This window comes from Ciconia boyciana, chromosome 1 (assembly GCF_034638445.1).
Source record: "Ciconia boyciana chromosome 1, ASM3463844v1, whole genome shotgun sequence".
NCBI lineage: Eukaryota > Metazoa > Chordata > Aves > Ciconiiformes > Ciconiidae > Ciconia > Ciconia boyciana.
Window position 1 is genome coordinate 90,075,666 of NC_132934.1, and position 27,726 is coordinate 90,103,391.

At 46.1% G+C, this 27,726-nt stretch overlaps 1 protein-coding gene across 1 annotated transcript; it reads right to left on the minus strand.

The window, feature by feature from the left end:
• Window positions 1-1,596: 1,596 nt before the first annotated feature.
• On the minus strand, window positions 1,597-27,726 carry ATP1A1 (ATPase Na+/K+ transporting subunit alpha 1). Its single transcript, XM_072881742.1, has 23 exons — window positions 27,466-27,726; window positions 20,887-20,994; window positions 19,659-19,718; window positions 18,423-18,626; window positions 17,944-18,057; window positions 17,221-17,355; window positions 16,906-17,023; window positions 15,674-15,942; window positions 14,425-14,623; window positions 12,871-12,980; window positions 11,576-11,710; window positions 10,830-11,022; window positions 10,156-10,331; window positions 9,460-9,596; window positions 7,428-7,578; window positions 6,719-6,887; window positions 5,941-6,095; window positions 5,466-5,589; window positions 4,534-4,679; window positions 4,283-4,413; window positions 3,594-3,695; window positions 2,392-2,483; window positions 1,597-1,928 (listed from the first exon to the last, which is right to left on the minus strand). The coding sequence occupies exons 1-23, from the start codon at window positions 27,475-27,477 to the stop codon at window positions 1,900-1,902; spliced, it is 3,069 nt and encodes a 1,022-aa protein (XP_072737843.1). The 5' UTR covers window positions 27,478-27,726; the 3' UTR covers window positions 1,597-1,899.

The following is a 27,726-nucleotide window of genomic DNA, read 5'->3' on the forward strand; positions in this document are numbered from 1 at the left end:
GCCATCGGCAACCTGACCGTGCTTTGAAAATGGCTGTGCTTTGAGTAGGTGGTTGGACCTTCAGGGGTCCCTTCTCACCCATGTCTTTTAGTCTAGTGAGAGGCCCACTGCTAAGGCTGTTTAAAGCTGAAATGCCAGGGGAAGAACAGGGTCTTTTTTTTTGCCTGCATCAGACAAAGGAAGGCTGATTTTGCAACTTCATGGCAGTGGGACTCTGAGGAAGTCTCAGGCACTAGTCAGAAAGTTCAAGCAAGTGTCACACTTGGGTGGAACAAGTATCATTTCTGCATCACTGCTCTGTCATCATCAGATCCAGTAAAATTCATCCCACAGTCTTCCTTCCTCTCTTAGTGCAACTCTTCATCTCCCCTTCCCAGCTGGGATCACCTCAAGCCCAGTTGCATCAATTCAGCTGTTAGCATGGGCAGACTCCAACAGTTGGAAGACTATTTTTTTTTTTTTAATGATCTCCAACTGGGGGTTACACATTAGAGTGTCCAAGACAAGTTAAAACAGTTGCCACCCTCAGTCTCTCATTTTTTCCCTTCCTAGTGCTCTTTGCTATTTGAGTTTATATTGTTCAGCACTTTAAAATAGTGCTTTAAAATAACACCTTAAAAAAAAAAGTAACAAGGAAGGAGGGATGTGTTAAAACTCCAACATTGAGTTTTAACTGCAGATCCTTTCAGTGCTGTGGTTTAGTGATCCTTTGCAGAGGTAGACACATATCTAAGAGGGGCACAGACCAGCACTTCAGGAATAGGACCAAGAGGCTGAAGCATCTCCAGGTGGCTTTAGTACAACAGGACTAGGACTTCATGGTGACTGTCCACATGCAAAAGGCCAGCTCTCCCACTGAGTGAACTGTGCAAGCACTAAACAGTAAATCAAAACATGGAAAATGGCTAGATATTCAGAGGGAAGCAGCATGACCCACTTCAGCCCACAGAGCCAACTCTGAGCCCAGACAACAGCGATGCCTTCCTCAAGAGTGGAATATGTAGGACCCTGTGCCCACAATCAGCCTCTACCCTCCCTCCACAGCAGGCACTAGCCAGTATCAGGATGGGGAACAAGTATGTGCATGCATAGAGGACACTAGGAAACACTATCCCTTGCTCGGCAAAGCAAGCAGGAAAGTCAGCGTCAGAATTTTAAGAACAAGGCTGCTTGGATCCAAAGTCCCATTCAGTGGAAGCCTGTTCTCATTCTGAACCCAGTAAGCAAGTCACAGCCTCTTAAAGCAGGACAGAGCAGACATCCAGCCACCAGCTCTTCACTCAATGCTACATTTGCAGAAATTAGCCAAGATGCATAGTCAGAGGCCAGCAAGCTTCCTGAGCTTTAGGCTTTGAAATGCAAGTGCTTGCAAGCAGTTTGTCATGTTAGGTACTGAGCTAGAGTGGGATGCACCAGGGCTTTTTAAAACTGCATATGCTGTTGTCTCTGGGTCAAGCGGCTCTGCTTCCCTGCTACAAAAATGGGAAGCCGGGGCCAACCCATGCTGTCACCACCATACCCTAAGCAGGAAGGGGAGGCTGCCCTGAACTGGTTTTTACCTTGAGAAAAACATCCACCTAAGACCATGTGGGGGCATCCTCTTATAATCAATCTTTATTTGTAAAAATCCACATATAAAATTTTCACTTTCCTTTTACAAAAACAAAAAGGCACATAAAACTACTCAAACTCTCATCCCCATGGACTGATGGTCAGACATTCCCCCCACCCCAACCTCCCCCTTGCTTTCTCCTCCAGTCCATGTTTCTTCATGTTTCCTTTAGTTTCAGCTCACTCCTGCCCAGGCACAGTTCTGCACTTGCAAAGATGAAGTACACACACAGGGGAGACGGTGGAGAGGTGGCATGGGCTGTGCGTGGAATGTTTTACAGGCGCTTTTTAGTAGTAGGTCTCTTTTTCCACCCAACCTAATGGAAAAGGAGGTAGAAAGCAGAGTTAGTCTTAAGGCAGACGAAGTATGATACAAGGTTCATGAGAGCTCCTTTTAGGCTCTGAAAACTTGCGCTGTAGCACCTGAGCTATTAAGTGACCAGTCACAATGGAAAAATCTTGCCAAAAACTGCTGATGTGCTGCAGCTTTCAGGCCCTGTTCCAGCTTTCTAGAACTACCCAAGCATTAATCAGTCTCTTCCATCTACTTCAGTGCATTGGTACTTTCATATACTGCAGGAGAATGCAGGAAGAGGGAGAGAGAAATTCCTTAACTTGAACTAACTGCACTATTATTGTTGAGGAAGGGAAAACACAGCAAAATACACCCCTGCATAGTGCTCAGCACTGGGGATCCCTGAGCATTGTCAGAGCTTCTACAGACCTCAGCAGCATGAAGAGGTGGTCAAGGAAACACACAGATTAGCAGCATATTCTTACCACCAGGGTTGCGTCTGATAATGAGCTTTCTGACTTCATCATACAGGAATATGAGGAGGGAGTATGGGAAAGCACAGAACCACCAGGTCGGCCTGTTTGGGAGAGGAGACAGTGAGAACACAGGCAGTGGAGATGCTCTTTGCCTAGCAGAGCTCTGACTTGATGGCACAGAAGACTGCAGGAAGGCTGGCATGTCCCAGCTTGCCAGTGCACCAGCTCCCACAAGGCTGTGGTTCAGCTGAGAATCCTCCAAGCCAAGAATTACCACCAAGTTTTCTGCTGCAATAGGTTAATCCACTTTTGGATATTAATTCCAACACGAGGTGTGTCATAGCACCTTTGCTCATCTCTGTACCAGCACCTCTCCACCTATTAATCTAGTACTATTTCCTCCAAGTACACATAACTTTTGCGCCCACAGCCTTGCTCACTTGAACTGCTTTGGTTTCCCCTATGATTTACACGTGCTAACATCTAGCTGCTGCAGGTATTGGGCAGATGCCAGCTTCCTTGTTAGGAAATGCTCATACTTCAGCACCAAACTCCAGACAACACTTCTGAATGGAACGCAAGATGTACCAGGATTTTTTTTGCCATGAAAATTTCATGGCACTTAAGCCAGAGGACTGTTCGAAGTTTGAGACTAAACCCTGCCATGAAGTGTTGCAATGCTGTTGGGCAACACTTAAGATGTTGGCACCCTCACAACCGTTAGGAAAGTTACCATGCACCAACTAGTCATCTGCACCTACATAGCATCTTTCAAGGCTTTAGTACTTGTGCTATTTCTTTGGAAGGTAGAAAAACACACAAGATGTCATCACCAGTTCTTTAGTAAAGAAGAGTCACCTGGCCTATGTTTTAGAGCAATTCAACTGGCATTCTTTGGAAGTGCAGTTCCCTATCCATAAAAATACCCCATGCAAGTAAGTACAAGAGCAGCTGCACTACAGCACGCTGGTACAACTGAAGTTGTCTTGCTAATTTTTAGTGGGGCACTGAACTGCAGGCTGCCCACAAGCAGTAAAGCAAAACTAACCCTTGGTGTGCCACACTACAACAAAGGATCACTTGCCCCCCCTAGCCTGAGCTGTTCTGGGTTAAGACTAGGTTTCATGCTCCACAAGCTCACAATTACTTTTATCCATCTCCCCACCCAAGCACTACTGTTCTGTGCCACACAAAACCATGATGCAACTTACTTGAGAGGGTACATCCTTAGAGCAACATCCATCCCAGGGCAGTAGGAGAGGAAGGCAGCCAAAGCAGTCTCCTCAAAGAGACCAAATATTAAGATCTTGTTCCTAGTAGAAACCGGAAAGCAGTCAGGGACAAAGTACTTTCACAGATGACATCCTAAAAAACATCTAGTTGCCATATGGTAGTGAATGGAAACAGACATTCTGGTCTAGCCCAGAAGTCTATCAGGCGGGGACTATCAGGCCATCCAAGCTGATGGCACAGTTGTCATGAAGGTCTTTCATGTCTCTAGACAGAGATATTCCAGTTCACAACTAAGTCAATCAGCAACTGCTTTCATCACAAATTCAGGAGGCGGCCATCTGGTCCATGCCAACAGATCTCGAGACATCAGCTGCTCTGCTGCTGCACAAGGCTGTGTGCTGGAGTATGTCATTGTCCTTTGAGGTGGGCTAGCTCCCACAGACAATGCCAGCAGAAGTCAGCATTTCACTTTGTCTCAGCCTGATGACCGTAGCAGGTACTACAAGAACAAGAGCACCCAGCCCCTCTTTTATCCACTACCAAGGCATAATTCTTGAACAGTCTGGTGCCAAGATGCCCAGACACTGCTGGGACAAAGAACTAGAATACCGTGTGCTGAGAATACACAGAGTCCAATTCTAAATCCTCCATGGACAGCCTGACTTACTTCATTCCCTGCTGGAAGACAGAGTTTCTTCGGGTCTTACAAATGATCAAGTCTGCCCACTGCACAACCACAATGCTGACAAAGAAGGCTGTATGGCAAGTGAACTCCACTATTTTCCTCTGTTCATAGGTCTAGGAAGCAGACAAAGCAGAGAGCATTCGTTCAGACACGCTGCCTTTGCGCTCTGGTGCTCACACCAAGTTCAGCAGGCATTCTGGCGGGCAGCCTCTAAGCTGTGCCTCAAAACTTACCCATTGCTGTCCATAGCTGTCTTCCACATCGTTAACCCATCGGTCATCCCACTGAACTCTGATCCCTAGCAAGCCAGAAGGCCAGAACCCATTCTCTGCCATGATTACAAAATAGGTGAAGAAACCTCCAAGGGCCTGGATCATACCTAAACAGATAAGAAAGGATGATAAAACTGATGAAGCTACTGTGCAGTGCAATTATAACAGAAAGCAGTTTGCAGGAGACCCCAACCACCTAAAAAAGTTACTCCTTGTGGGGCTCAGTCTCCCGAGCAGCAGCTATAGAAATAGCATTCACACTAACATCAAACTCAGCCGCAACCCTTTTGCTGAGCAGCTTCTGCTCCCAACTTTGTACAGAGTTACTTCTGTTCTGCCCTGTGATGTGATGGCATGGTACTCAAGGACACAAGATAAAACTCCCTTTGTATTCTCATTAAGCCTTGCCCACCCCCAACCCTTGCAAAATACAGTCAAGAAGGTTCCCAAGGTCTCCTGCAATTAAGCATGAGCTCCCATCCTGTAAACTGGGCACGTCTCTGTAGCTGCCTTTAATCAAGGCTCCTAATACTGTGTGTTTAGGGATACACTGGAGAGAATCCTTTACTTCTAATTAAACTAACAATGGGATCTATGTTCTTGCTGAACAAGTTTGAACCAGAGGAGAGCTGGTTGTCAGCCAGTTCCTTTACAGCGCTATGCAATTAAACAAAATTACTGTGAAAGCGATTCAATGGATCAAGCTGCACAAGCCACTGCTGTGTGCCATGGGGGCAGAATCATGGCAAGTTCTTAACAGCCTGAGGTTCTGGTTTACACATCCCAAACCTCAACCCTACCAAAATAAGCAGAACAGTCACTGACTTAGGATGGTGTATAACCCCTGCTACCACCAAGTTCAAATCAGTGGCAGAGAAAACAGACCAGCTTACCAATCTGCCCATAGGCCATGCTGATCAGCCGTTCATTCACCAGCTTGTCTGTTTTCGGATTTCTGGGCTGCCTCTTCATGATGTCACTCTCTGCTTGCTCATATGCCAGGGAGATAGCAGGGACCTTTGGAGATGGTAGGATTGTTGTTAGAACTGTTTCAATTTTCCACTATAGCCTTCCCTGCCTCATGTTTTCAGCCTAAGAAACAGCACTGCCCAAAAGCCCTTGCTGTAGTATTCAGGAAGGACCTTACACCCTCCCCATCCCCAGCTTGTCCTTACATGGAACTGAAGGATCCTCAGACTCAGAGAGCCACAAGACAAAGGAGTGTGGATTAAGGGAGTATCAAATGGTCACTTATTTTAATCAGAACACTAGAGAAAACTGTGTTTAAGCGTTTTCCTTCCACCTGTCCTTTCTTTAGGGTAGCTAAGAACACCCACATTTCTTCTTAAGACAAAAAAAGACATTCACCATGTCAGTGCCCAAGTCAATGCAGAGGATGGTGACTGTTCCCAGTGGAAGGGGTATGTTTGCAATGATGAAGATCAGGAACGGCGTGATTTCAGGAATGTTACTGGTCAAGGTGTAAGCAATAGACTTCTTCAGGTTATCAAAGATCAGACGCCCTGGGGCAAGGAAGAGAGAACAACATAACTCTCACTTATCAGCAGAAGGCAGCCAAGTAGCTCATAGGCAGCTTCAGTGGCAACACTGAAAGGGAAAATGCTAGTGCAGCAAATTGAAGAGTTCTCTTGCACCTAAGGGTGAGACTGTGTGCTCCATGCACGGCATCACCTCTACAGAGTAATATTTTTGGTCATAGCAATCGGGGTTCACTGCATACAGCAGTAGGATACTACGCCCTGGTTTCTGAAGATCATCAAGAGCCCCTGGAGGTACCCTCTGTTCTGCTCCTGTTTGAGAGCTACTGCTCCATCAGGGAGGAAAATGTGTCAGACTCAGCTGGCAAAGATGACTGTAGGGTCAGTGTTAGGCAAAAGGACAAAGCAGCTTTTGTTACTCAGCTGCTTCCTACTGTTACCCATCCCAAAGGGTCATGCTCATCCCATGGAAAGGGAGAAGACTTTGAAGGGAGGAGGAGAGTGCTGCCCTCCTTGAAAACACTTGTCACAGAGACAAGCTCAAATAAAGGAGAGCCCTCTGGATGCCTCTGTTTCAAAGGGAATCAGTAAGTAAAACTGCTGAAGCATGCCACTTTGCCACCACTGAGCACAAGTTATAAACTCACCTTCTTCAACCCCAGTGACAATGGAGGCAAAGTTATCATCCAGCAGAATCATGTCAGCTGCCTGCTTGGAGACGTCTGAGCCAGCAATACCCATGGCAACACCAATGTCGGCCTTCTTCAGGGCTGGGGAATCATTCACACCGTCACCTGTGACTGCTACAATGGCACCCTAGTCACAAAGAGAGAAACAGAAAGACTGAAATCATCATATAAGATGTTTTGAGCAGAAAAGCTTTCTCCTGTCTTCCAGGAGATGAAGCATAAAAAGTGATTTCACTTTGCTGTAGAGACTTCAGTTTCTCCTTGTCCTCCCCTCACCCCTTTCTCTGTTCTGATCAGGCTTATCAGAGAACCATGCTGCTCTCTCCAACGGAGATGTTAGACAATATATAAACATAATTGAATCCTCCTCTCCCAAGCACCTCCAGAGCATTTAGGAATTAAGTGTGTTAAACATCCTAGGATCAGAAGAAAGCCTCAGTACAAACTGAAGATGTTTTCCTGCAAGACCTTTATGCTTATGTATTGTAGAGCAGCCTGACATCAGGAGCTGAAGGCTGCTGACAGACTGAGATCTAGCCTGGCCCTTTACTTGAGGGCACTGAAAAGACTAAGCCCTGCCACTTCAGAAGGCAGCATTGGTTGGTAGCTTATATATATATGTCTGGGGATTTCTCCAATATGAAATCCTTGGACGCCCTCTCTTTACCTGTCGCTGACAGCCTTCCACAATTATAAGCTTCTGCTGAGGAGATGTCCTCGCAAAGACAATTTCTGTATGATGAATCAGGATGTCATCCAGTTGCTCACTAGTCATGTCCTTCAAATCTGAGCCATGAACAACACAAGCTTTGGCATCCCTGCAATCAAGAGACAATATAATGTTTTACTTCACAAGTTAATTTAAGTTCCTCATTAGTTGTATTTGCCCCATAAACCTATGGCTCTTCAGTGCTCCAGGGAAAGACCAACTCCTGCTGTGACTAAATACTAATCCAGGCAGCCTCTGCACAGAAGTTTGATGTTCCAAGTTCAAAGGTAGATGGGGAGCACAAAGAAAAAGACAACAAGACAGCACCAAGCAACAGACAAAAAGCCCCATGAGCAGATTAATTCGTTCTATGGCTTTTTAAAATGCATCAAGGCAAAGACTAGTTGTTTCCACAGCTCTTGACCTCTCTGCAAGAGAGGAACTTCTGGCTAGGCAGTTAGCTTCCAACATCACAAGAGATGCTGTGGTCTTCTGCAGGCAATCCTTTCTGCAACAGACTGATGATCTACACGTGGCTCTTCACCAAGAGAGCTCACACTATGCCAGTTCAGACTATTTTACACTCTCCAGCAACAAAAGCATGGAACATTATATTTAGACTGGTTTGGTACCCTGCATGCTACAGCAAAATACCACCTCTCTAACCCAGCATACCATCCCTTATAGGTCTAGGAGACTATCCATGCAGCTCATGACATTGCCCAGTTTAGACAGGGAAATTCCCTCCCCACCCTTACAGCCAGCTGCTGACCTGCTCAGTCACACAGCCCAGTGATCCCCAGCCTGCATTGCTAGGTTGTGAAGTTACCCTCAAAAGAAAAAAAAAAAAAAGAAGAATTCATCCACAATACTTGTCTTCCCCAGGCAATTCATTCCACAGGGTGTCTCTATTCACAGTTCATAAACTACATGGCTACCCTCCAGCCTAAACACAGGCTGGGTCAAGCTAAGCAATGCAGACAGCCCAGCCATTCTGCAAACAGCCTGCTTATGCCAAAGCACATTTTCTGAGGATGCCTCAGTTCTGCACTAGGCTATAAAGGCAAACATTAACCCCTAAGAGGAAGGAATTCCATTTTCACATTTATTCTGTTTGTAGCTACTGACTACTGTCAATTCCTCTACCCAGCCCAAGTCCTGCTCCCTTTGCCCACCTGCAATCAGACCCAAAAGAGTTTGGGAGCAAGAGGGACAGAACTGGGCTTTGAGTGATGAAGTTTATAGGCGGCGTTTCAGCTCTTTTCTCTAAACAGTATAAAACAGTTAAACAGTTTACTTTCAGTAGCCCATTCAGTCTGGATTGTGACTAACAAACTAGGCACTTTCTTTTTACCAGAGTTTTCCTATGAACCTGTAAGTTATCTTACTAAATAAGCTTGACTAAGTATATATGTTTGGGGGCAAAATTAGACCTAGCCTCTATTTAAAGATCTGGAATCACAGGAGTGTGCAATTTCAGGCTCTGCAGCAGCATGGCTCAAAACAGTCCCCAAACAGCCACCTCCCTCCCCCATGCCACTTTAGATACTTTTTCCTGCCTGCTACATTGGGCCAGTACATGGTGCTTGTGCAGTGACATGAATCAGGCAGGGCAAATGCTCAGCTCAGGGGAAAAGAGTTAGCCCCCAAAAGACTCCACACAGCCAGCTGTTTCCTTCCCCCAGTGTGGGGACAGACCATCAGGACCAGCAGCTACGGGGCAGAGAAAAGGACAGAAGAAACTGCCGAAGTTTTCTGTATAGGGCTTACTCCTAACTACTTTCCACACACAAGAGACATGTACATTCAAGACAGCCTTGTGCATTCCTCACATAACTCGTGATACACATTGAAGAGCCACAACATGCTGAGCTAAGCAGATACCAAGCTTTTCATGTCTAGGGAGAGATGCTGAGAGATTATCCAAGGCAAGGAGAGAGGCAAATGCTTAATTCTTTGAACAGTTCTGGCCCTCCCCACCAGTCAGTACCTAGGGTTGACCTGGCTGACAGGAATGTTGAGTCGAGCAGCAATATCTTCTACTGTTTCATTGCCCTCAGAGATGATGCCGACACCCTTGGCAATGGCTTTGGCTGTGATCGGATGGTCTCCAGTAACCATGATAACCTGAAACGCAAACAGACTGCCGTGAAAGCCTTGCCTGTACTGCAGAGCAACACTGCCCAACCACTACCCAAACATCTCTCTTTCTTGAGACTGAAAAGGCCACGTGGCTTTTGTTCTACTAGCATGCCCTGGCACACAGCAAGCCTGAGGTACAGGCAGTAACCTGTTCCCACTATGCAAGGGATTGAGGTGGATGAAGACAAAATTGTTAATCCTGAGTCAACAGATCCAGTTCCGTTTCCAGCCTGTGCTTCGCTCTCTCATTTCAGTCAGTACTGTGGGACATGCAGAACACACCTGAGCCAAATCACATGCTCTGGGACACCATGCCATCAGCACCTGCCAGTGCCCTAGCAGTTTGGAGTCTAACTCATTTTTCAGTCCATTAACATACAATCATTTGTATTTAACTCAGAAACAAAGCCTGAAGTAGTACTAGTTAAATCCTGATCAATACTTCTCTTCACTTGCTCACATTACAGCAAACACACAGAGTAAGGGAAGTCCTTTATATCCACAGGTACAGAGCAAGGCAATTTTCAACCCAGGAATAAACTACCTTGATCCCAGCGCTTCTGCATTTGCCAACAGCATCTGGCACAGCAGCACGAGGAGGGTCAATCATAGACATCAGTCCTACAAAGCAGAGTTTGTCTACAGGAAAGTTCACGTCGTCTGTATCAAACTGGAAGCCTTCAGGGAACTGATCATCAGGCAGAGCCAAGTGACAGAATCCTGTAACACATCAAACCCATGTTTACTCTGTTCCTACATATCAGGAGGCAGAGAAAGTGAACGCTTGTTGCTTCTGCAAACAGCTATGCAAGAATAACAGGGCACTGTCAGAGGTTTAGCCAGGGCTATTGAGGCAGGAGTCACGCTCATATTCTGATAACTAATAGCTGTTGCTAGGTGCCCAGACACAGCTTGGTTCACATGCAGTGGAGCAAATCTAATACCACGTGGCCCCAAGAAGACTGAAGGTCCCAAATGCTTTGCTTCATTTTGATCTAGGCAACCCAGCTGCCGAGCAAGACAAGACCCTGCAGGCTGCCTTTCAGATTAAAGGCTAAAGGCAGGACTGTTCCTATATGAATTGCTGAAGTGACCTTGACTCAACACTACGGTTACATTGCAGGAACAGAGTACAACCCTCCACTTAATCTGTGGGGACTGTGCACAGGAGCATGAGGGACAAATCTTTTCCAATTTATTAAGGCTGCTTTTCCTTACCTAACACTCTCTCCCCAAGGCCTCCCAACTCAAGGTAGGCATTCTGAAAAGCATCTTTCATTTCCTCATCCAGTGGTTGCTCTTTGCCATGAATAAGAATGGTGCTGCAGCGATCCAAGATCCTCTCTGGAGCTCCCTTCATCACCAGCAAGTAACGGGATTCTGATGGATTTGCATTTTTGTGGATAGACAGCTAGGGTGGAAGAAGTGAAACAGTTTTACAGACATGTACGGTGAAGGTCACGAGTAATCACCATCACTCAGTGTTTTGTGACTACAGTAGCTCAGGACAGTTTGTGATATTCTGCTCTAGTTTTCATTTACCCGCACATTAAAGAGGTTCACAAACTAAGGAATTGCTATGTATTCTTTAACATTAACATATAACCACAGATGTTGCAATGGCCTTTTTTGTATCCAAGTTCCACCTGTTAAGGTCATTTCCCAGCAGTTCATTCCTATTCCCAGATTTGAGTTCTTCCATTCTCCGTGCACCACTGCTGCACAGGTGGGAAGCATGTCTGGTCTTTTCTCAGCAGCTGACACCTTAGTGTCAAGGCAGCTCCAGAAGCTCTTACACAGTGTAACTAAGTATGGTCCGTTAACTTAAATTTGTAGTCTTGAGCAGTCTACAAGCAAGTAATGGCTAGACAAGACTTTGGTGCCAAAGAAGCTGAGGCACACTGCGTGCAAATTTACATAAGTGCTTCACACAGCGGCTCTCCCTCAAGAGGGCACATGCTTACCTGGTACTTGTTGGTAGAGTTAAATGGTATTTCCACCACTTTGGGATACCTTTCTCTCATCTCCTTGACAGAACCACAGCACAATTCAATGCATTTCAGAAGTGCAGACTCAGAGGCATCTCCTGCCACTGCTCTCTGAGGAAAGAGACAACTATCAAAGTGTACATCCCAGTGGACTCACCACAGAAGATCAGATATTTCAAAAAAAAAAGTGTACTCATCTCAGCCCAGTCCCAGCTTCTACATAAGGTGATACGAGAGCAAAGAATAAGTAATTCTATTATCTAGTACTGACAAATACTGCATTTCAGAATGCCAGAACTCCCAGCCTGAGAGCAGCAGTCTTCTGATGCCAAAGTCAAGAAGCCCTTTTAAAGGGCAGAGAAAGTCAGATAATCAGGTGCAGTCAGAGAAAAAGAGGCTGGAGGATAAACTTTGAGAAGAACTGCTGTATGATCTCTTTGTCCATGAGAAATTTTTTGTTTTTTTTCATTTTTATACTGCTTTTTGGTATCTAAAGACTTTTCAAAATTCCCCCCTCCCAAATCTTCCTTAGATTGGAAGAACTCCAGCTCTTTATCTTAGGTCTAAAAAACATGACCTGAAGTTACAGTAAGAGCAGTGCGAGGGAAAAATAGTTTGTTCCATCATTTCTATTACGACAGCAATCAGAACACCCTTGGGAAGAAGTTTACTAAGCAACATGACTAATATTTGACAGATTATAAGCACTGTACAGTTAATTTCAGCCCTGTCTGGGTCACAGTTCAGAAGCAGGAATCTGAATTGATGTTATGCCGGCATTTGCATCAGTGCTGAACCAGCAAAAGCTTAAAAAGCCAAGACTTGCCAGTGAGAACAGACTAGCTAAAGACAAACAGTCTCCCATGACTGTTGCTCTCCCAGCTCTGGTGTCTACTTCTCCCAGCTCCCAGAATCAAGTGTTTTAGCCTTTAAGTGTACAAATGCCAGAAATAGCGATTCTTGGAACAGCCAGACATTGGGAAATGCCTAGAAAAGCTTTCTGGTCTTTCCTAGCCCTGTCTGAAGTATGACCTCCCAAACAGACTGTAGATGCTAGTGGATAGCAGGGAGTCTGCTGTGGGAAACATGTCTTCCCAGTCCCATCTTCTCTGCCCATAGCACATCTCCTGTAAGAGTGCTAGACTGTAGAAAAGATTAACAGTGGCAGATACCTCTACTTTGCAGGTTCCTGTGACCCACAGGACAATCTCACTACCATTATGGGACGGCAGTGGTGGGGAACAGGACAAATATTTATTTTAGGAACTCACCTTAAGAATTGGTACATTTTCTTGGTTGGCCTGAAACACAGCACGGTTGCAGAGACCTGCAACTCTGGACAAAGCACTCCAAGTAGCTGAGCTCCTGTCAAAGGAAGCACCTGAAAGCAGAGGAAGAATGTCAAAAAGCCCCCCCTCAAAAAAAATCACATATGCCCAAAATCCCACAGGCTTAAGAGCAAGAAGCCTTTACCTCAGAAATAGGAAACACTTAGAGCCTGTTAGCACACTACATCTCCTTCAACCTTCCTCCCTTCCCAGGTACTTGATGAGCAGCTGATTATTTTAAGACCCGAGGGTGAAATAGCAACAGTGCAAGAGAACACCTCTGTTTTCAAGATTCCAGTAATGGCTGCATCCAGCAGCAGCAGAGGCTGTGCTGACAAAGCCAAGGAATTCCAGACAGATAACATTCTTTCAGAGGGGCTTAAGTAAGGGATGCTGGGTTCCACCTCCAGGTTGTCTCACTTTATCCATCACCCAAGAACTGGATGAAATAGCTCCCAAAAGAACAATGCTTAAATAAAGATACTGCTTCTCCCATGCTGGCTCTAGGTTGGCTCAAGGGAGATGAATTAAACAGAAAGTTAACTGATAAGCTAATGTACTTTCCATGAAGAGAAATCTTCTAAGTTTATTTCTACTGCAGCCAAGCCAACCGTTGCCGGGCCAAACCAGAGTGCTTCCAAATAACACTTTATTTATAGCTTGTTACTTTGCACTAGTGTTAAAGATCAAGAACAGTAAAGCAGCTTTAAGTGGTTCAGACAAGCACAATGTTTTGGAGTGGTTGGGGGTAGGGTGCAGCAGCATCACTGGAAAAAGTTTATGCTAATAATGTGTTGCAAGCACAGTTCACAAGGTAGATGACACCTAGGAAACTCCTGAATTTGGTTGTATTAAACAGTTCTGGAAAGATAAGTACCTCTCTCAATTGCGTAGCACATGAGATTTCAGATTCGTAACAATATCTAGAAGAACCTTCCTGCTGAAGTCTTACAGTCACTTCACTCATTGCTACCACTCTGCAAACACAACCAGGATGTTCTGGGAAAACCCCTGTTCAAGGGCAGCCATCTAGTTCAACATGGGAAATTTCCATCTATGTCCAGTCTCAAGTAATTTATTATCAGGGTCAACACCTCTGCTGTCCACACTTTCAGCAGACTTAAGATGGGGCAATTTCAGCAGATACATTTTGGCAAAAATAAGCAGGTACTTTGAAGTACAGAACAGCAAATATTTCTATGTACAGGACAAACATAAGGGGCTGGACATTCAAGAGGCTCAAATTCCAATGGAGTAATTCTGAGCAAAAGCAACCTATACGGAATTTAAAAACTGTGGTACAGTGCAAAGCTTTCTATGCGTCACCTCAAGTCTTTTAATGCTCATTGTAGATAATATGTTAGAAGTCCTTGCACTGTGAACTTCACTTGGATGGGAGAGCTAGAAACACGGGTTCTTAGAAGTACAGGTGTACAGGAAGCCCAGAAAAAGCTATTGTTTAAATGAGATGCCTCAAGCACAAAGAGATGGTCTTACCACTCTGGTTCTCTGTAGTATCAGCCTCATGAATCTGATTGTCAAACCACATGTGCGCAACAGTCATGCGATTCTGTGTTAGAGTGCCTGTTTTGTCAGAACAGATAGTGGATGTGGAGCCCAGGGTTTCCACAGCTTCCAGGTTCTTTACCAAGCAGTTCTTACGAGCCATACGCTTGGCTGTTAATGTCAGACATACCTAGAGACAAGGAAGATGACAGGTTAGATGCGCTTGTGCACTAATACACTGCTACCCAAGTCACTGTGGGCATGGAACAACAACCAGCTTACATGCCCTGCAGTGATTCCCTAACTCCATGCTCACCCTGCCAGTGCAAAACAAACAGCAACATTTAAGCCCAGCTGCTAGGTTTAAATGACATTTTCCTCATCACAAAGCCTCCACAAAAGGACTCACAAGGCTTCACTCTCCTGCTTCTCAGTGCATTAGAAGGAAATAAACATGCCCTGGACTAACATTTTAGTTACTAAAGTTGCAGTTCCCTAATCATAGGAACTCTCAAAATAGGTGGAGGCAAGCCACATATGAGAAGGCCCAAAATAGCTCTGGTGATAGGGCTGCAACTTACTGGTGTAGGAAGGGAGCAGCCCCAGCTACCCTTTCTTGCCAGAGGCTCTTATCTGGTTCCAGCTCCCACCTGTTCATTCCCCGGCTCAGCTGCTGCTCTGCTTCCTAAGGCTGCATGGACACCTCTAGCCCTGTCCACCACCACCGTCTACACAGCTGAGCACACCTAGGTACTCCCACCATCTCTTTGGGAAACCAAACTTAGAAGAATCTCTGCCAGGTCCCAGATCAAAAGCTGGGACTAGAGTGAAGCTTGCTGGATGCTCTGCCAGCCCTTCAGGGTTGGAAGGGCTAGCATGCGTGTGGGTGTAGAAACCCTGAACAGTTGTAACAGGAAGGCCCCTTCTTGCCACAGAAAAAGGCAAGACAAGTCCAGAACTCCTACTCTTGCTCACTTCATTTCTACTATGCCAAGCCTCTGTGCAGATCTAGCTTAGGGACCCATCTTCATTAGAAAAACAGCTGCAGAACTTGATATTGATTTGGGCAACTAGTCTGACTACGCTGAATTTATACAGTCTAGCCCTACACGCTCACCACACAAAGTACCTTCCATTACTTTAACGTCTACCTCTGTGAAAGCACACTGAGCATGAAGCACTCCGCTTCCTTAAGAACCATATATTTAACTCATTCCATCTTTTTTCCAACTTCACTCACCGTGACTGTTGCAAGCAGCCCCTCAGGGACATTGGCAACAATGATCCCGATAAGGAAGATTACAGCCTCCAGCCACGTGTACTCAAGGATGAGTGAAAGGATGAAGAAGGTAACACCCAGGAACACAGCCACTCCAGTGATGAGGTGGATAAAGTGCTCAATCTCCGTGGCAATTGGAGTTTTCCCCCCTTCCAGTCCAGAAGCCAGACTGGCAATACGGCCCATCACAGTGCGATCCCCAGTGCTAATGACAATGCCACGGGCAGTGCCTAGAAGAGAGGCAGGTTTTAGAAAACAAAAACCTTTCCCAAAACACACTAAACTGAGTTTGTTCGGTCTGTCGTAGAGTTTAGCAAGCTTTGCCCAAGATAATGCAGTTAGGCATTCCAATGGCCAAAGTCTCCCACCACAGCTTTTTTTACTCTCTAGCAGCATGCGAAACAAATGGAGATACAAGCTGCACAGGATTCCCATGTGACTGACCAAGCTGTATGCCCTCTCTCTTCCACCCCAGGGAATCGAGTGCCAATTGCATAGGGAATTAGAGGAAGCCATCTTCAAGAAGTAGACAGTGTCCTCTTCCCTCCTTTAAGGGGAGGCCCATTTTCTCTCCCCAAGGCTCTTGGGAAAGATCAAGATTTCCCTCAGTACTGCAGAATTAGGTTTTTTTGGGGGGAAGAAAGAGCAGGGGGCAGCTTGCTGCTCAGAATCTGTCAGCAAAGGACACAATAGGATTCAGGCAGAATTCTCCACCATCACTGAACAGTTGCAAACCCTGTGGGTATGGAAAAGATGCTCTGGGCTTCACAGCACAAACAGTACCTACCACCATACTCTGAGCTGCAACAGGAAGTTCTGCCAGAGGTGTCTGAAATTCCTGCTTTCTCCAGCAGCTGTATTATTTCTTACAACTCTAGCCTAACCATCTTGGTTCACATTACGTTATCTGCACTTTTAACACTACTGTAATAAGGCAGTCATGCTTGAAGACACATCACATAACTACTCCTCTAGGAGGAGCAATAAAGAAAAAAAACAGTTAGAGCTGTGGAGTCTTCTTTGCCCATTGTGCGGTATTGCAGCTGGAATGGGCAAAGCCTTTGCTGGGAACTTCCAGCCTGCTCTTGCACGGTAGGAGTAGGCTACCAATTCACATAGCATTTGCATTGCTTATCTATGCAGTTCAATCCCTAGCACTGTTAATACTTTATGGAAGTAGGAGAGTCCCATACCTTCCACACAGTTGGTGGAAAAGAAAGCAATGTTCCTGGTCTCCAGCGGGTTCTCATTGGAGAAGTCTGGAGACCTGGTCTGAGGCTCTGATTCACCAGTAAGTGAGGAGTTATCCACCTACATGGAAGAGAGTACTTTGTCATACACAAGCAGGCAGATGCCTTCCGTAGTGAAAGCAGGTAAAACACTAGGCACTCCCCTCACCCTTCTCTTCTACTCCACCACCCATTCATAGCGTAGAAGACATTATTTGAAACCAGACTAATTCATCATCCTTCATAATGAAGTTTTCAGACAGCCTGTCACTGCTGTACCTTGCAACCATGTGCAGATATGATCCGAAGGTCGGCTGGAATTCTGTCTCCTCCTTTCACCTCCACGAGATCTCCAACTACAACACCTTCAGCATTTATGCTGATCTTCTCACCGTTTCTGACTACAAGAGCTTGCTGAAAAACAGTAAAGAAACAACCTGTATCAAAAGCAACTCTTAAGGGTTTTAAGAGATCTGAGTATCTTAAAATAGTTGTGCTATGGTTCTACAAGGTTTCTACTTGTACCAAGATGTTTATCTCCGATACATATATTATTTAAGAGAAATAGCTATTTTTGTTTTCTTGATATTAAAGTTCCTTGTTGCCAAGGTGACAGTAAGATGGTTAGGTACGATACAGACCCTGCCCATGAAGGAATCTGAGTTTTAGCACTTATCACACCAGTTACCGAACTCCCTAGACTATCAAGAAAGTGTCCTATGAATGTTAATAAGCTGGTGGAACTCACAGGGTGCCAAGAACCACCCCGGATTATTAGCATAGTTACTTGGAGCATAAAGAGAAAGGAGTCTCATAGACCCCTCAGCATTAAGAGCTAGTAACCCACACTAACAGTTTGGCACAGGAGACATCTTGTCTGGTAAAGGCCAATACATACCATTCACAACCAGCCTTTTGCAACTGAAGCCCATGTTTAAAACAGTTAATAACCTTGAGCAAGCTACAACTTGGCAGATCTCAAGGAAATGAGGTATCCCATACCTGAGGCACCATGTTCTTGAAGGACTCCATGATCTTGGAACTTTTTGCTTCTTGGTAATAAGAGAAACAGCCAGTAATGATAACGACAGCTGCCAACACAACACCCAGGTACAGCTACAAGGAGCAGAGAAAGTGAGTCAGAGGACAATCTGCCTGAAAGGTTTCCAGTTTTTTATCCAGTCCAGATAAATTGCTTGGTATTTAAGTGCCCCATTACAAAGCATGGAGGTACTTGCAGTCTCTGTACATTTTGTACACAAAGGCCGTCCACAAGCAAGTGTTATTAACACAACATGAAGGAAGTCGGCTGTTCATTTCATTATGTGGAAGCACTCCAAGACATGTTAAGCTCACCCACTGAATTTCCCGTGCTTATGGGAAAAGCTTCTGGACTGAATGCTTAGAGGATGTTAATCTGCTTTGAGCCAAACAGGCTAATCAGCCTGCCTTTGAGGTAAAACAGACATTTTTTTACTTACATTATCATTGTTGGGCTCCTCCTCCATCACACTTTGTATGCCATAAGCCAGAAAACATAGAATAGCACCAATCCACAGCAGGAGCGAGAATCCTCCAAAGAGCTGCCGACAGAACTTGACCCATTCAGGAGTGGTGGGTGGGGGTGTAAGGGAATTTGGACCATCACGAGCCAAAATCTCAGCTGCACGTGCAGAAGTCAAACCCTAGAAGAGAGGTTCTTTTTATAGGCATTGTGGCAAGACTGACCGGGGAAGGTGGCTCTGAATTTGTTCATGTCCTGCTCGAAAAGGCAGGCAGAATCCTGCCACAGCAATAAGGAGATGCCAACAGGTAATGGAGATCACAGCTGCCAGGGCTCTGGAACACAAGTGCAGGATGTGAAAGCTGAATGCCAGAAGAGGAGCTACAGAATGTTGGATGCTACTTGAGGAGCCTGCAGGCCATGGGGCTACAAACACTGAAGAAGGGCATGACAAGAAGGCTACAGCAGCAGACTTTGAGCTCTGAGGAACAGCCCAGTGCAATCCATCCTATCAAATTATGGAACAAGTGAAAGCTGGAGGCCATAAAGATGATGACACTTTGGATAGCCTTCCAGGAAGTTCAGCTTTCAGAAGCCAAGGTCTTTGACAGAAATATGCAAATCTCTGTGCTGTTTAGAGTAAGAGCACACTTGTCACTATATGCAATCATGCAAAAAATGCATTAAGCAAAGCAAACAAGAGCAAAGGTACAAAACCACTGCAGTGCTTCTGCACTGGACTTTGAGGTTAGCTAGGACACTTGCACACCTCTTACTACAAAAGGGTAAAATTTTAAGTGCTACTAGCCATCATTAAGTCTCTGGGCATGTGCTAGCTCACTAGACTACATCTGCAATATAACAAACATTTGCCTTTATTACAAGCTCCTTGGGGAAAAAAAAAAAATAAATCCAAGAATCAACTTGACCTTGGAACAATTCAGAAGCAGATAACAGTGACTTTGTTAGAAACAAAGTCACTAAAGTATTGCAGCCAGGCTGTACAGTGGGAGGACGAAGAGAAGTATTTGTGAGCTCAACAATTTTCCCAAAGCCTGGGAAACTTAACTGGAGGAGGGGAGATTAAACAAAAAAGAAAAAAAAAAAAAACAGACCACCCAGATCTTTCTTTGTGAAGTGCTCTGAGCCAAGACTGTTCCTTTTCAGATCACGGCACGGAGGGAGGGAGGGAAGGAAAACGAAGTCTACCTACCCGGCTCAAGTCTGTTCCATATTTACGATGAAGTTCATCAAGGCTCAGCTTGTGGTCATCCTGAAAGACAAGAAATGGTTGGGGGGGGGGGGGCAGGGAGAGATCACAGTCCCTGCAGGCTGATCAGCAAGAACTCAGCAATTCCACCCCCCACTCCAGGCTTCTTATCTGTAAGAGTTCGGTGAGATAGCAAGACTCTAGCTCATCTTCTCTGTGAAGAGAATCTCAATCTCATTCCGTAACTCAAAGCAGTCTCATCTTTAGCGTTCTTTTGACTATTTGGGTACAACATGACAGCTTTTTAAACAAACTCTGACTACGTCTCAGTGCAGTCTTTACACTCCCAGCAGATTCTGTGAAGCCTCAGTGTTTTTTTGGGGGGAAGCTGAGGGAGGAGGGGAAAGGAAATGAGTTGGGAAGGAAGGTAGGAATGTACAGAAGATTAACTCTGTAATTTCACACATTATTAAGTAATGCTGACAGCTTAAGCAGTGTTTCTTCCCCCAAAGAGGGGAGGGAGCAGATGCTTTAAGTTAGCATTGCTACTGAAGACAAAATCTCATCTTGGAGCAAGCTTTAGTACCCCCTTCTCCCTAACAGAGGGGGCCAAAAACATGAAAGCCCAGACTCAAATCCACAGCACAGGAACAAAACCTGTATCAACATCAAGGAGAGCAGACCTAAGCTGGATGATGTGCATAGACAGATGTATAGCATCATCCAGCATTCACAGATGGGGATGGGAGATGCTCTCCACAGTCTCAAACATGATTAGAAGGAATAATAATACTGAGATCAGTCTGAGCAGAGGCCAGCAGTAAATGGAGCTGTACAGACTCAACTCCTCATCTGGAATGAAAACAGCAGTCTCACTCACATGACAGCACAATAAAGCCTCCTGCAATGCTGCTATCCAGACAGCGCTTGCCTGGGTGAGGAAATGCAGCTACACTGTGCTATGGGTAATGCAGGCAAGCAGAGACTTGGGTTCTGTGTCAAGTGTCTTTTGAGAAGTGATGTTTTCAGGGCTACTGTGTGATTGTCTTGATGCTGAAACACTTGCAGCACATCTGGCTTGGACACAGAGGGACCAGAAGGGAGATCAGCACCTTCAGTCACGCCATGCTGTCAGCACACCAGCTTTTTTCTCTTTTAGTCACATGAAGCACAGGGCTTTGGGGGCAGTGAATATTCTTAAAGCTGTTCTTTCCATGCCCTACACTCTTACCATTGAGACTTCCTTTTTAAGTTCATCCATGTCCCTCTCCTTCTTCCCCTTTTTCTTCTTTGCGCCATGCTCTGATGTAGCAGTAGGTTCATACTTGTCTCTTCCAGTCTGCAAGAGAAGACACAGTACCATAAAAAACACCTTACAGTTAACTTCTACAGCAGTAGACATGAACTATGCACACGAGACTGCCAGGCAGACAAAATTATTATGGTTTATTAAAGTTATACCACTTCAATAAATTTAAAAAATGACCTAGTGAGCAGACAAGTCTGCTCAGCATCCCCAATACACAGATTACAGCCAGACATCATCCAAGTCTGGAGGAGGAAAGCAAGCTACATGCTATTCAGTCAGTCTCGATGTGCGAGTCCCAGCTCAAGCTGAAAAGTGATGAAGAGCAGAAGAAACCAATTCCTGAGTGCATACGTATGTCCCTTTCAAGGCATTAACTCCTCCTTTCCCCTCTCAGTCTTCCACATCCTCTGGCAAGGACCAGCCTATCAACTGAAGATAAATAAGAGGTAGTATCTCTAACTGGTCGAATCTGGGGGATAAGCACCAACACTTTCATTCTCAGTTTGGCACTCTAGCTGTCTGGTTACACAACAGAAATCTGCTTTCAATTTATGGCAGTTTGACCAGTGAGAATGGTATACAAAGCAGCAGTACACTTTTGCAGATTCCATCTGCGCTCAGTCCTGCTTACACTTCACAGAGCAGATGATTTGCTTAAAGCCTCTTTAGTCAGATGGATTTTCATTCACTTTCGTTATGATTAATTCTACATGAAATCATGCAGAGATTTAGAACTTGTCATGATGGGGTAAACAAGCATCTAAGGACAAAGAAATCATGACGTAGCACGTATAAACATCACTTGAAAGACAAAAAAAGGTACAGAAGACTTACAAGCAGAAATAATTCTGAACTGCAAGAAGTTTGGACACCCTGTAAGGTACCAAAACCAGGCACCAGTACAGCCCTGCAGTGCAGTTCCTCCATTAAGTAATCCATACATTTCCAGACTCTCACAAGCCTCCAATAGCAGCTTTCCCCTCCCTTCTCTTCTGCATGGGACCTATTACATCCCTGCCAAGTTTTATATGATGACATTTTCACCCAGTAAGATCCCCGAGAAGTATTTTGAGATGAAACAGCAGTTAGTGGCACCAGAGTCAAACCGTTAACAAGATTAAGAAAAGGTTTCAAAGGCATCGCCTTGCTTTATATTTGCATGAGCACCTCAAATCACAAACTGGATTCCTGAGAGTGATCTAGACACAGAAACTACTGTTAGTATCCAAGAACTGTCCTGTTGAGCAGCAAGCACAGAAAATTTTTATTATTTACTCCAAGAGAAGTAGAAACCAAAACCAAAAGTGAAACTACATGAAAAAAGGAAAAAAAAAAATCACAACTTTTCTAAAAGAACTCATCAGTCACATCTAGACAAGGATTTTTATTGTTGTGAGAAAGCACCGTGCACACCACTCTGCAGCCATAGTCATACATTTCACATGCACAGAAGCCCTCTCTTGCCCTGTTCAGTAAAGGCAGGCTTTGCATCCCCCATATCCTTGCATGCAGCTACAGAGCTGTGCAGTGGAAACAGTTTTTAATAAGCGGAGCTGAGCTGTTTGCCTCCTCTCGTCCAGGAAAAGGACACAGAACTACAGACTGTCAGCATTCCTGACATTCTCTTCCCTGCACCTAAACTCCCATTTCACTTCTTAAAGAAGTGAAAGCCACAGAACTTAAACCAGCATGGTCCTCACATTCCAGCATAACAAGAATTTGCCACAGGGCTATTCACAAGAAGTCACCATGAAGCATCTCTCTCTCCTTCAGTCTCTGAAGGAACAACCTTCCTCTCTTCCTCTGAAAGAAACAACTTTGATTTCTGCTAGACCTCTAGCAGGCAAGTCCAAACACAGTCCTGCACAAAACACATGCTTCTTGATTACTGCTTGAGATGAGAAATTATTTCTAACGAAGGTGAAGGAGCTGGTGCCTTGACTAGCAGTCCATCACCTTCAGCTTCACCCCTTCCCCCCAGAAAAGCTTGGCAAGCTCTTGCAGGTGATCTAAAAGCCTCCTGGTTCTCTGAAACTTCTATGAGAAGTACAGTTACTTAGCTTATTGGGGGCAGCAGTAAACAGCCCAAGAATATAAGAGTGTTTAGCTCTTTCAGCTGCAGAGACAACCTACAACTGGGCAAACATGAAAAGGCTCACTGCCCTTGTTCAAGCATGATTTGCTTAAAAAAAAAAATGAACAAAACACCCAGCCATCAGTTGCAGTCAAGACAAAAAGCAGCTAGAGTTACTCATTTCTTCAAGCACCCAAGTATTTGGGTCTTAACTGAGTCTATCTTACCAAAGAGCTCAGAGTTATTCAGTTAAAAAAAAAAAGCCCAATATCTTCCCTTCTGTTGCTTTAGTACCACATCCCACCCATACAGAAAAGGTCACTAGCATCAGTTTCAGCTCTTGCTATAGGATCATTTCACAGAGTCTGAACTTCCTGCTCCATCATTCAAATTTGAACCTGACACATAGATGAGAGTCAAAGGCCTGCCCCAGTTCTCTGCCTTCAGGGCCACTGCCCCTCTTCCGTTCAACAAGGCTTGTGTTAGCTAGGCTGCAAGGGGACAAGGGGTTCATCCCACCCCTCAGCACTGTAGGATTTCCCTGCTGTCCCCTCCTTTTCCTGCCATACAATGAGAAGGAGGCCTACAGTACTCCAGAGCCACATCTTCGAGAATTAATCACATGGCCTGAACACAAAGGAAGGTCTGTCTCATCAGAAATGTCACCCCTGTTACTCGACTTTGCCTAGGAACTCTGACTCATCAAAACTGCCACAGAAAAAACACAGTTTTTTTCCATGTAAGATTTTTTTTTCCTCCCATTGGCTTAAGCACAACATTTGTACACACCAGTGTAAGAAGTTTTATACAGCCCCTAGAAAATCCTACTGTCTTTCAGATACAGCTTATGCTTTTCCGCTCTGGACTAATTGAGCCATTCATGGCTTATGTTCTCAACACAAACCATGATTGACCAGGAAACGGGAGGGGTGCAAATCAGCAGACAAGCTCAGAAGTACCCTATTCTAACATCACCTAATCCAAGAAGAAGTGTCAAGCAAGAGCCAAAACAAATTACAGTCTCTGGAGGCCTGGTATGTTCTAGTACTTATGTCATTATAATCAACTGTGCAGAGAAAACAGAAAAGTTACTGTCCTGCTGCCTCATGAGACGGTCTTCAGTAAATATATTAACCAGATGAGTCATGATATGGACTATGCCTATTGGACTGGAAACACCGCTCCATGACCCTAAGTAATCTTAGCAAGGGATGCGAATGCCTTCTCTGGATCCTTCTTACTCCCTCCCAAGAGCTGTGTTCAATCTCCTGTCTTTAATCAAAAGTCTAATCAACTGCATCAATTGAACAGACTCTCAGCATCTAGGAAAGTATGAAGCAGTTCTTACTTAACAGCTAGTAATTGCTCATTGTGAGCAGACTGCTGCTTCCCAAATTATGGAAGGACAAGCTCTCCTCCCATGACAAGGGATCTAAACCTTGCAAGGGTTTTCATCATCAGAGTGAAAACGGGACCACCCACACACCTTAAGTCTTCTCTGGATATTAGGACAAACATCTCTACTTCTCATGCAGCTGCCTGAAGACTCAAGTGCAGAGCTGGCTTTCCAAATGCCACCGCTGCACAGCTGACCAGCCCTTCCTGGTTTTTCAGTGCTGTGCCAACTATGGAGTGTCATCTCCCACACTTCTTTGCCTGGACATCTTTATCATCAATCCAGAAACCTCTAGTAGTTGTCAAGCTCATGAAGATGAGTGGACCGGACACAGTTCTTGCCTAGAGGAGCTGGTGACTTCAGCTACCCCTTGAAGGGGCCTGGGTGAAGTATGACCTTCTGCAGTTTTCAGCAGGTCAGGATCCTACTGGGTTGCAGGATTGCAATCCACTTGCCAGAAACCCTTCATCCTGTTACACTGCTTTTGCAAAAGCGTGCATTGACTAGGCCCAGGGTTTTCTTTGGCAAAAGGAGTATCCTCTAGCCATAGTAATAAAAAATGGGAATGAAAAAGATGGGGAAGGGGGGAAGAGTAATATATTAAGATTTCTTAATTGCACCAGATGATTGTTCTGATTTGCATAATTTCCCCTCAGTTGGTCCATTATGCAATAAGCCTTCCTAGTTTCTGACAGGAAAAAAACCCTTAACTGGGGTTCAGGCATTAGCACTGACCTCCAGCAGCAACTCAAAGCACGCACTAACAATTGTGTGCTACATGTATGTGGCAAGGGAGACAGTGAAGCATGCTGCTGTCTGCAGACAGCTTCCAGGCAGCTCTGAACAGAAATGAAATCCCATCTATTTCCCTCCACTACACACACCCCCTTGGATAATCTGCTTTTTGGGCTGAACGACGCACCCAAGCAGCTCACGGCCCTCCCCTCGTCCTGTTACCATTTAAAGTAAAACAGATGCTCCGCTCGGCTTCTCCTCACAGCCACAAAGACAAGGAACTTGTTCTCTCACACTCTTACTTTCTCTTCCATCCCATGCTCCCATGGGAAAGAGATTTCCTTTTTGGGCACCCTAACTCGGGGCAGGCACATGCTGTTCAGTGTTGCAACCACACACCGCCTTTTTCCACAGCCTTGCTCTGTCACATCCCCATTTTTCAGGGGGTCCCCAATTACCGTATGTGTTCTTACCACTAAACAAACAAATCCTGTGACTTGCTACCAGAAAGCCTGAGGCAGCTGTACACTGTTGCATTATCCCTCATGTCAGCACTTCAGTTTCAGGCCAATTGCTTTATTATCCATGCAACGTATGAAACCTGAAATGGAAGCAAGATGGCTAACAGCCTTCTATATTAGAAAGTGTTTGCAAGTCCCATTAGTCCAGCCAAGGCAGCCTAAGCCCCCAAAGCCTTTTGCACTGCAGTCATACATACACACACAACTCTAAGGCTTCTTTGATGATTTAAAGCATCCAGAAGACTGCACCACCACCAAACCCCCCACTCAATGTTTTATCTCTTAGATGACCTCATATTGTGCAGGCTGCCTGTTGCCCACCAGACTGAAAAACATCACGCTGGGCTGCCAAGCATCAAAAGGGCTTCACTGAGGAAAAAACCCACCAAAAAAATTTCCCAAAACCCACCCCATGCACTCCTCAACCCCCTTTTCCAAGTAACTGTCCGTTCAGCCATGTTCTTGCAGCTCCCCTACTATTCATGCGCTTATGTCAACATTGCCACCGTTGTACCGTACCGATGAGGACGATGCAAAGTCAAGTCAATGTTTGAACAGCTCTTGGGAAGCACTGAACACCTGTAGGCAGGGACAATGCTACCACCTCTGCCTCTCAAGGCCCCCCGCCATCATGCTCTCCTTGAGAAGCAGAGAAATTTGGGAATTTTCCAGGAATGAGTCTAAAACAAAAGTAAATAAAAGTCTACGCAGCCCCAACTACACAAGATACACAGGGAAGTATTTTAAGGGAAAAACCTAAACACCAATAAAACCCAGAAACTGGTCTTTACTTTTTCAACATAAAATAAAATCAGAGCAACCCAAGAGGTGTTTCTTCTCCACACATGGGCATTTGATCACAACATCCACCTTCAAGAAGTCTTCACTCCTGTTTTCAAGAGCCTTCACATACACTTTCCTTTAGCTAAAAGAGACGATCTGAATTAGGGACGTCCCCTCCTCCTATAAGGTAGGAACAACGCTGGTACAGGGCAGAAACCGCTGCAGGGCCTTCCGAGAGGCTTTTATCACCCCATTTAACAGGACAGACACGATCAAGTCAGGGGCGATCACCTCCCTCCTGCCACCAAGGCCCATCACACCCTCACTGCTACCAATAGGCAAATTAACCCTAATAAGCCCTAATAATCTTGACAACACCCCTTCCCCCCCCCAGCCCTCGTGTCTCAACAAGTCTAAAGTACTCTTAGGAGACAGGGGAGCAGCCACGCTCCGCAGCTCCGCTCCAAAAGGGCATCAGATAACACCCGCCCCGGGGGCTGCGGGCCCCACACGCCCCGGGGCGGGAGGCCCCTTTTCGGGGGGACTCGGCGTCAAGGGGAAGGCGGCGGGGTTTGGGCCACCCCCCAACCCCGCCCGGGCTCACCGGCACCGGGCCCCCTCCGCAGCCATGCCTGCGGCCGAGCCCGCGGGCAGAGCCCGCCGGCGCCTGGCTCCGGCGTGTGTATCTCCCGCCCACCGCCAGCCCGTTACTTCCTCTCCCGGCGGGCGGCCAGGGCACGTTGCTCGGGGACAGGCGGCACCAGCACCGCCCTCCAGCGGCCGTTACCGCCCGCCCCGGCCCCGCCGCCCGCACACACGACGTGGCCGCCCCGGCCCGGCACAGACAAAGCGGTGCCCCGCCCGCCCCTGCCGGAGGGGAAGACGGACCGGCCACGGGGGTCCGGCTCCTTGAATCTCCCACTCCCGGCCGCACGCCCACGCCCCGGCCATGCGCTCCGCCCCAGCCCGCCCGCCCGGGCCCCGCCGCTTACCCCCTTGCCCATGGTGCCGGGCGACTGCGTGCGGGTCAGGCGGCTGGGGGCGAGGAGCGGGCTTCTGCGCCGCCACGTGTCCCGGCCGGCGGCAGGTGCGGAACAATAGCAGCGCCCCGGCCGCCGCTCGCCTTCCTCCTCCTCCTCCTTCCTCCGCGGCTCCTCTCCTTCGCCTCGCCCCCTCTGCCGCCGCCCGGGTCACTCCTCTCTGTCGCCGCAGCCGCCTGCAGCTCAGAGAGCCGCCGGCTTCCCGCCGCATAA

What these genes read in the sequence shown, in the direction of transcription:
- ATP1A1 (XM_072881742.1), bottom strand. An exon ending in TATCTGCACATGGTTGCAAG is followed by an intron (nt 17,024 to 17,220) that starts GTACAGCAGTGA and finishes TCTTCCATGTAG; the next exon opens with GTGGATAACTCCTCACTTAC. An exon ending in TTCCACCAACTGTGTGGAAG is followed by an intron (nt 15,943 to 16,905) that starts GTATGGGACTCT and finishes CCTCTCTTCTAG; the next exon opens with GCACTGCCCGTGGCATTGTC.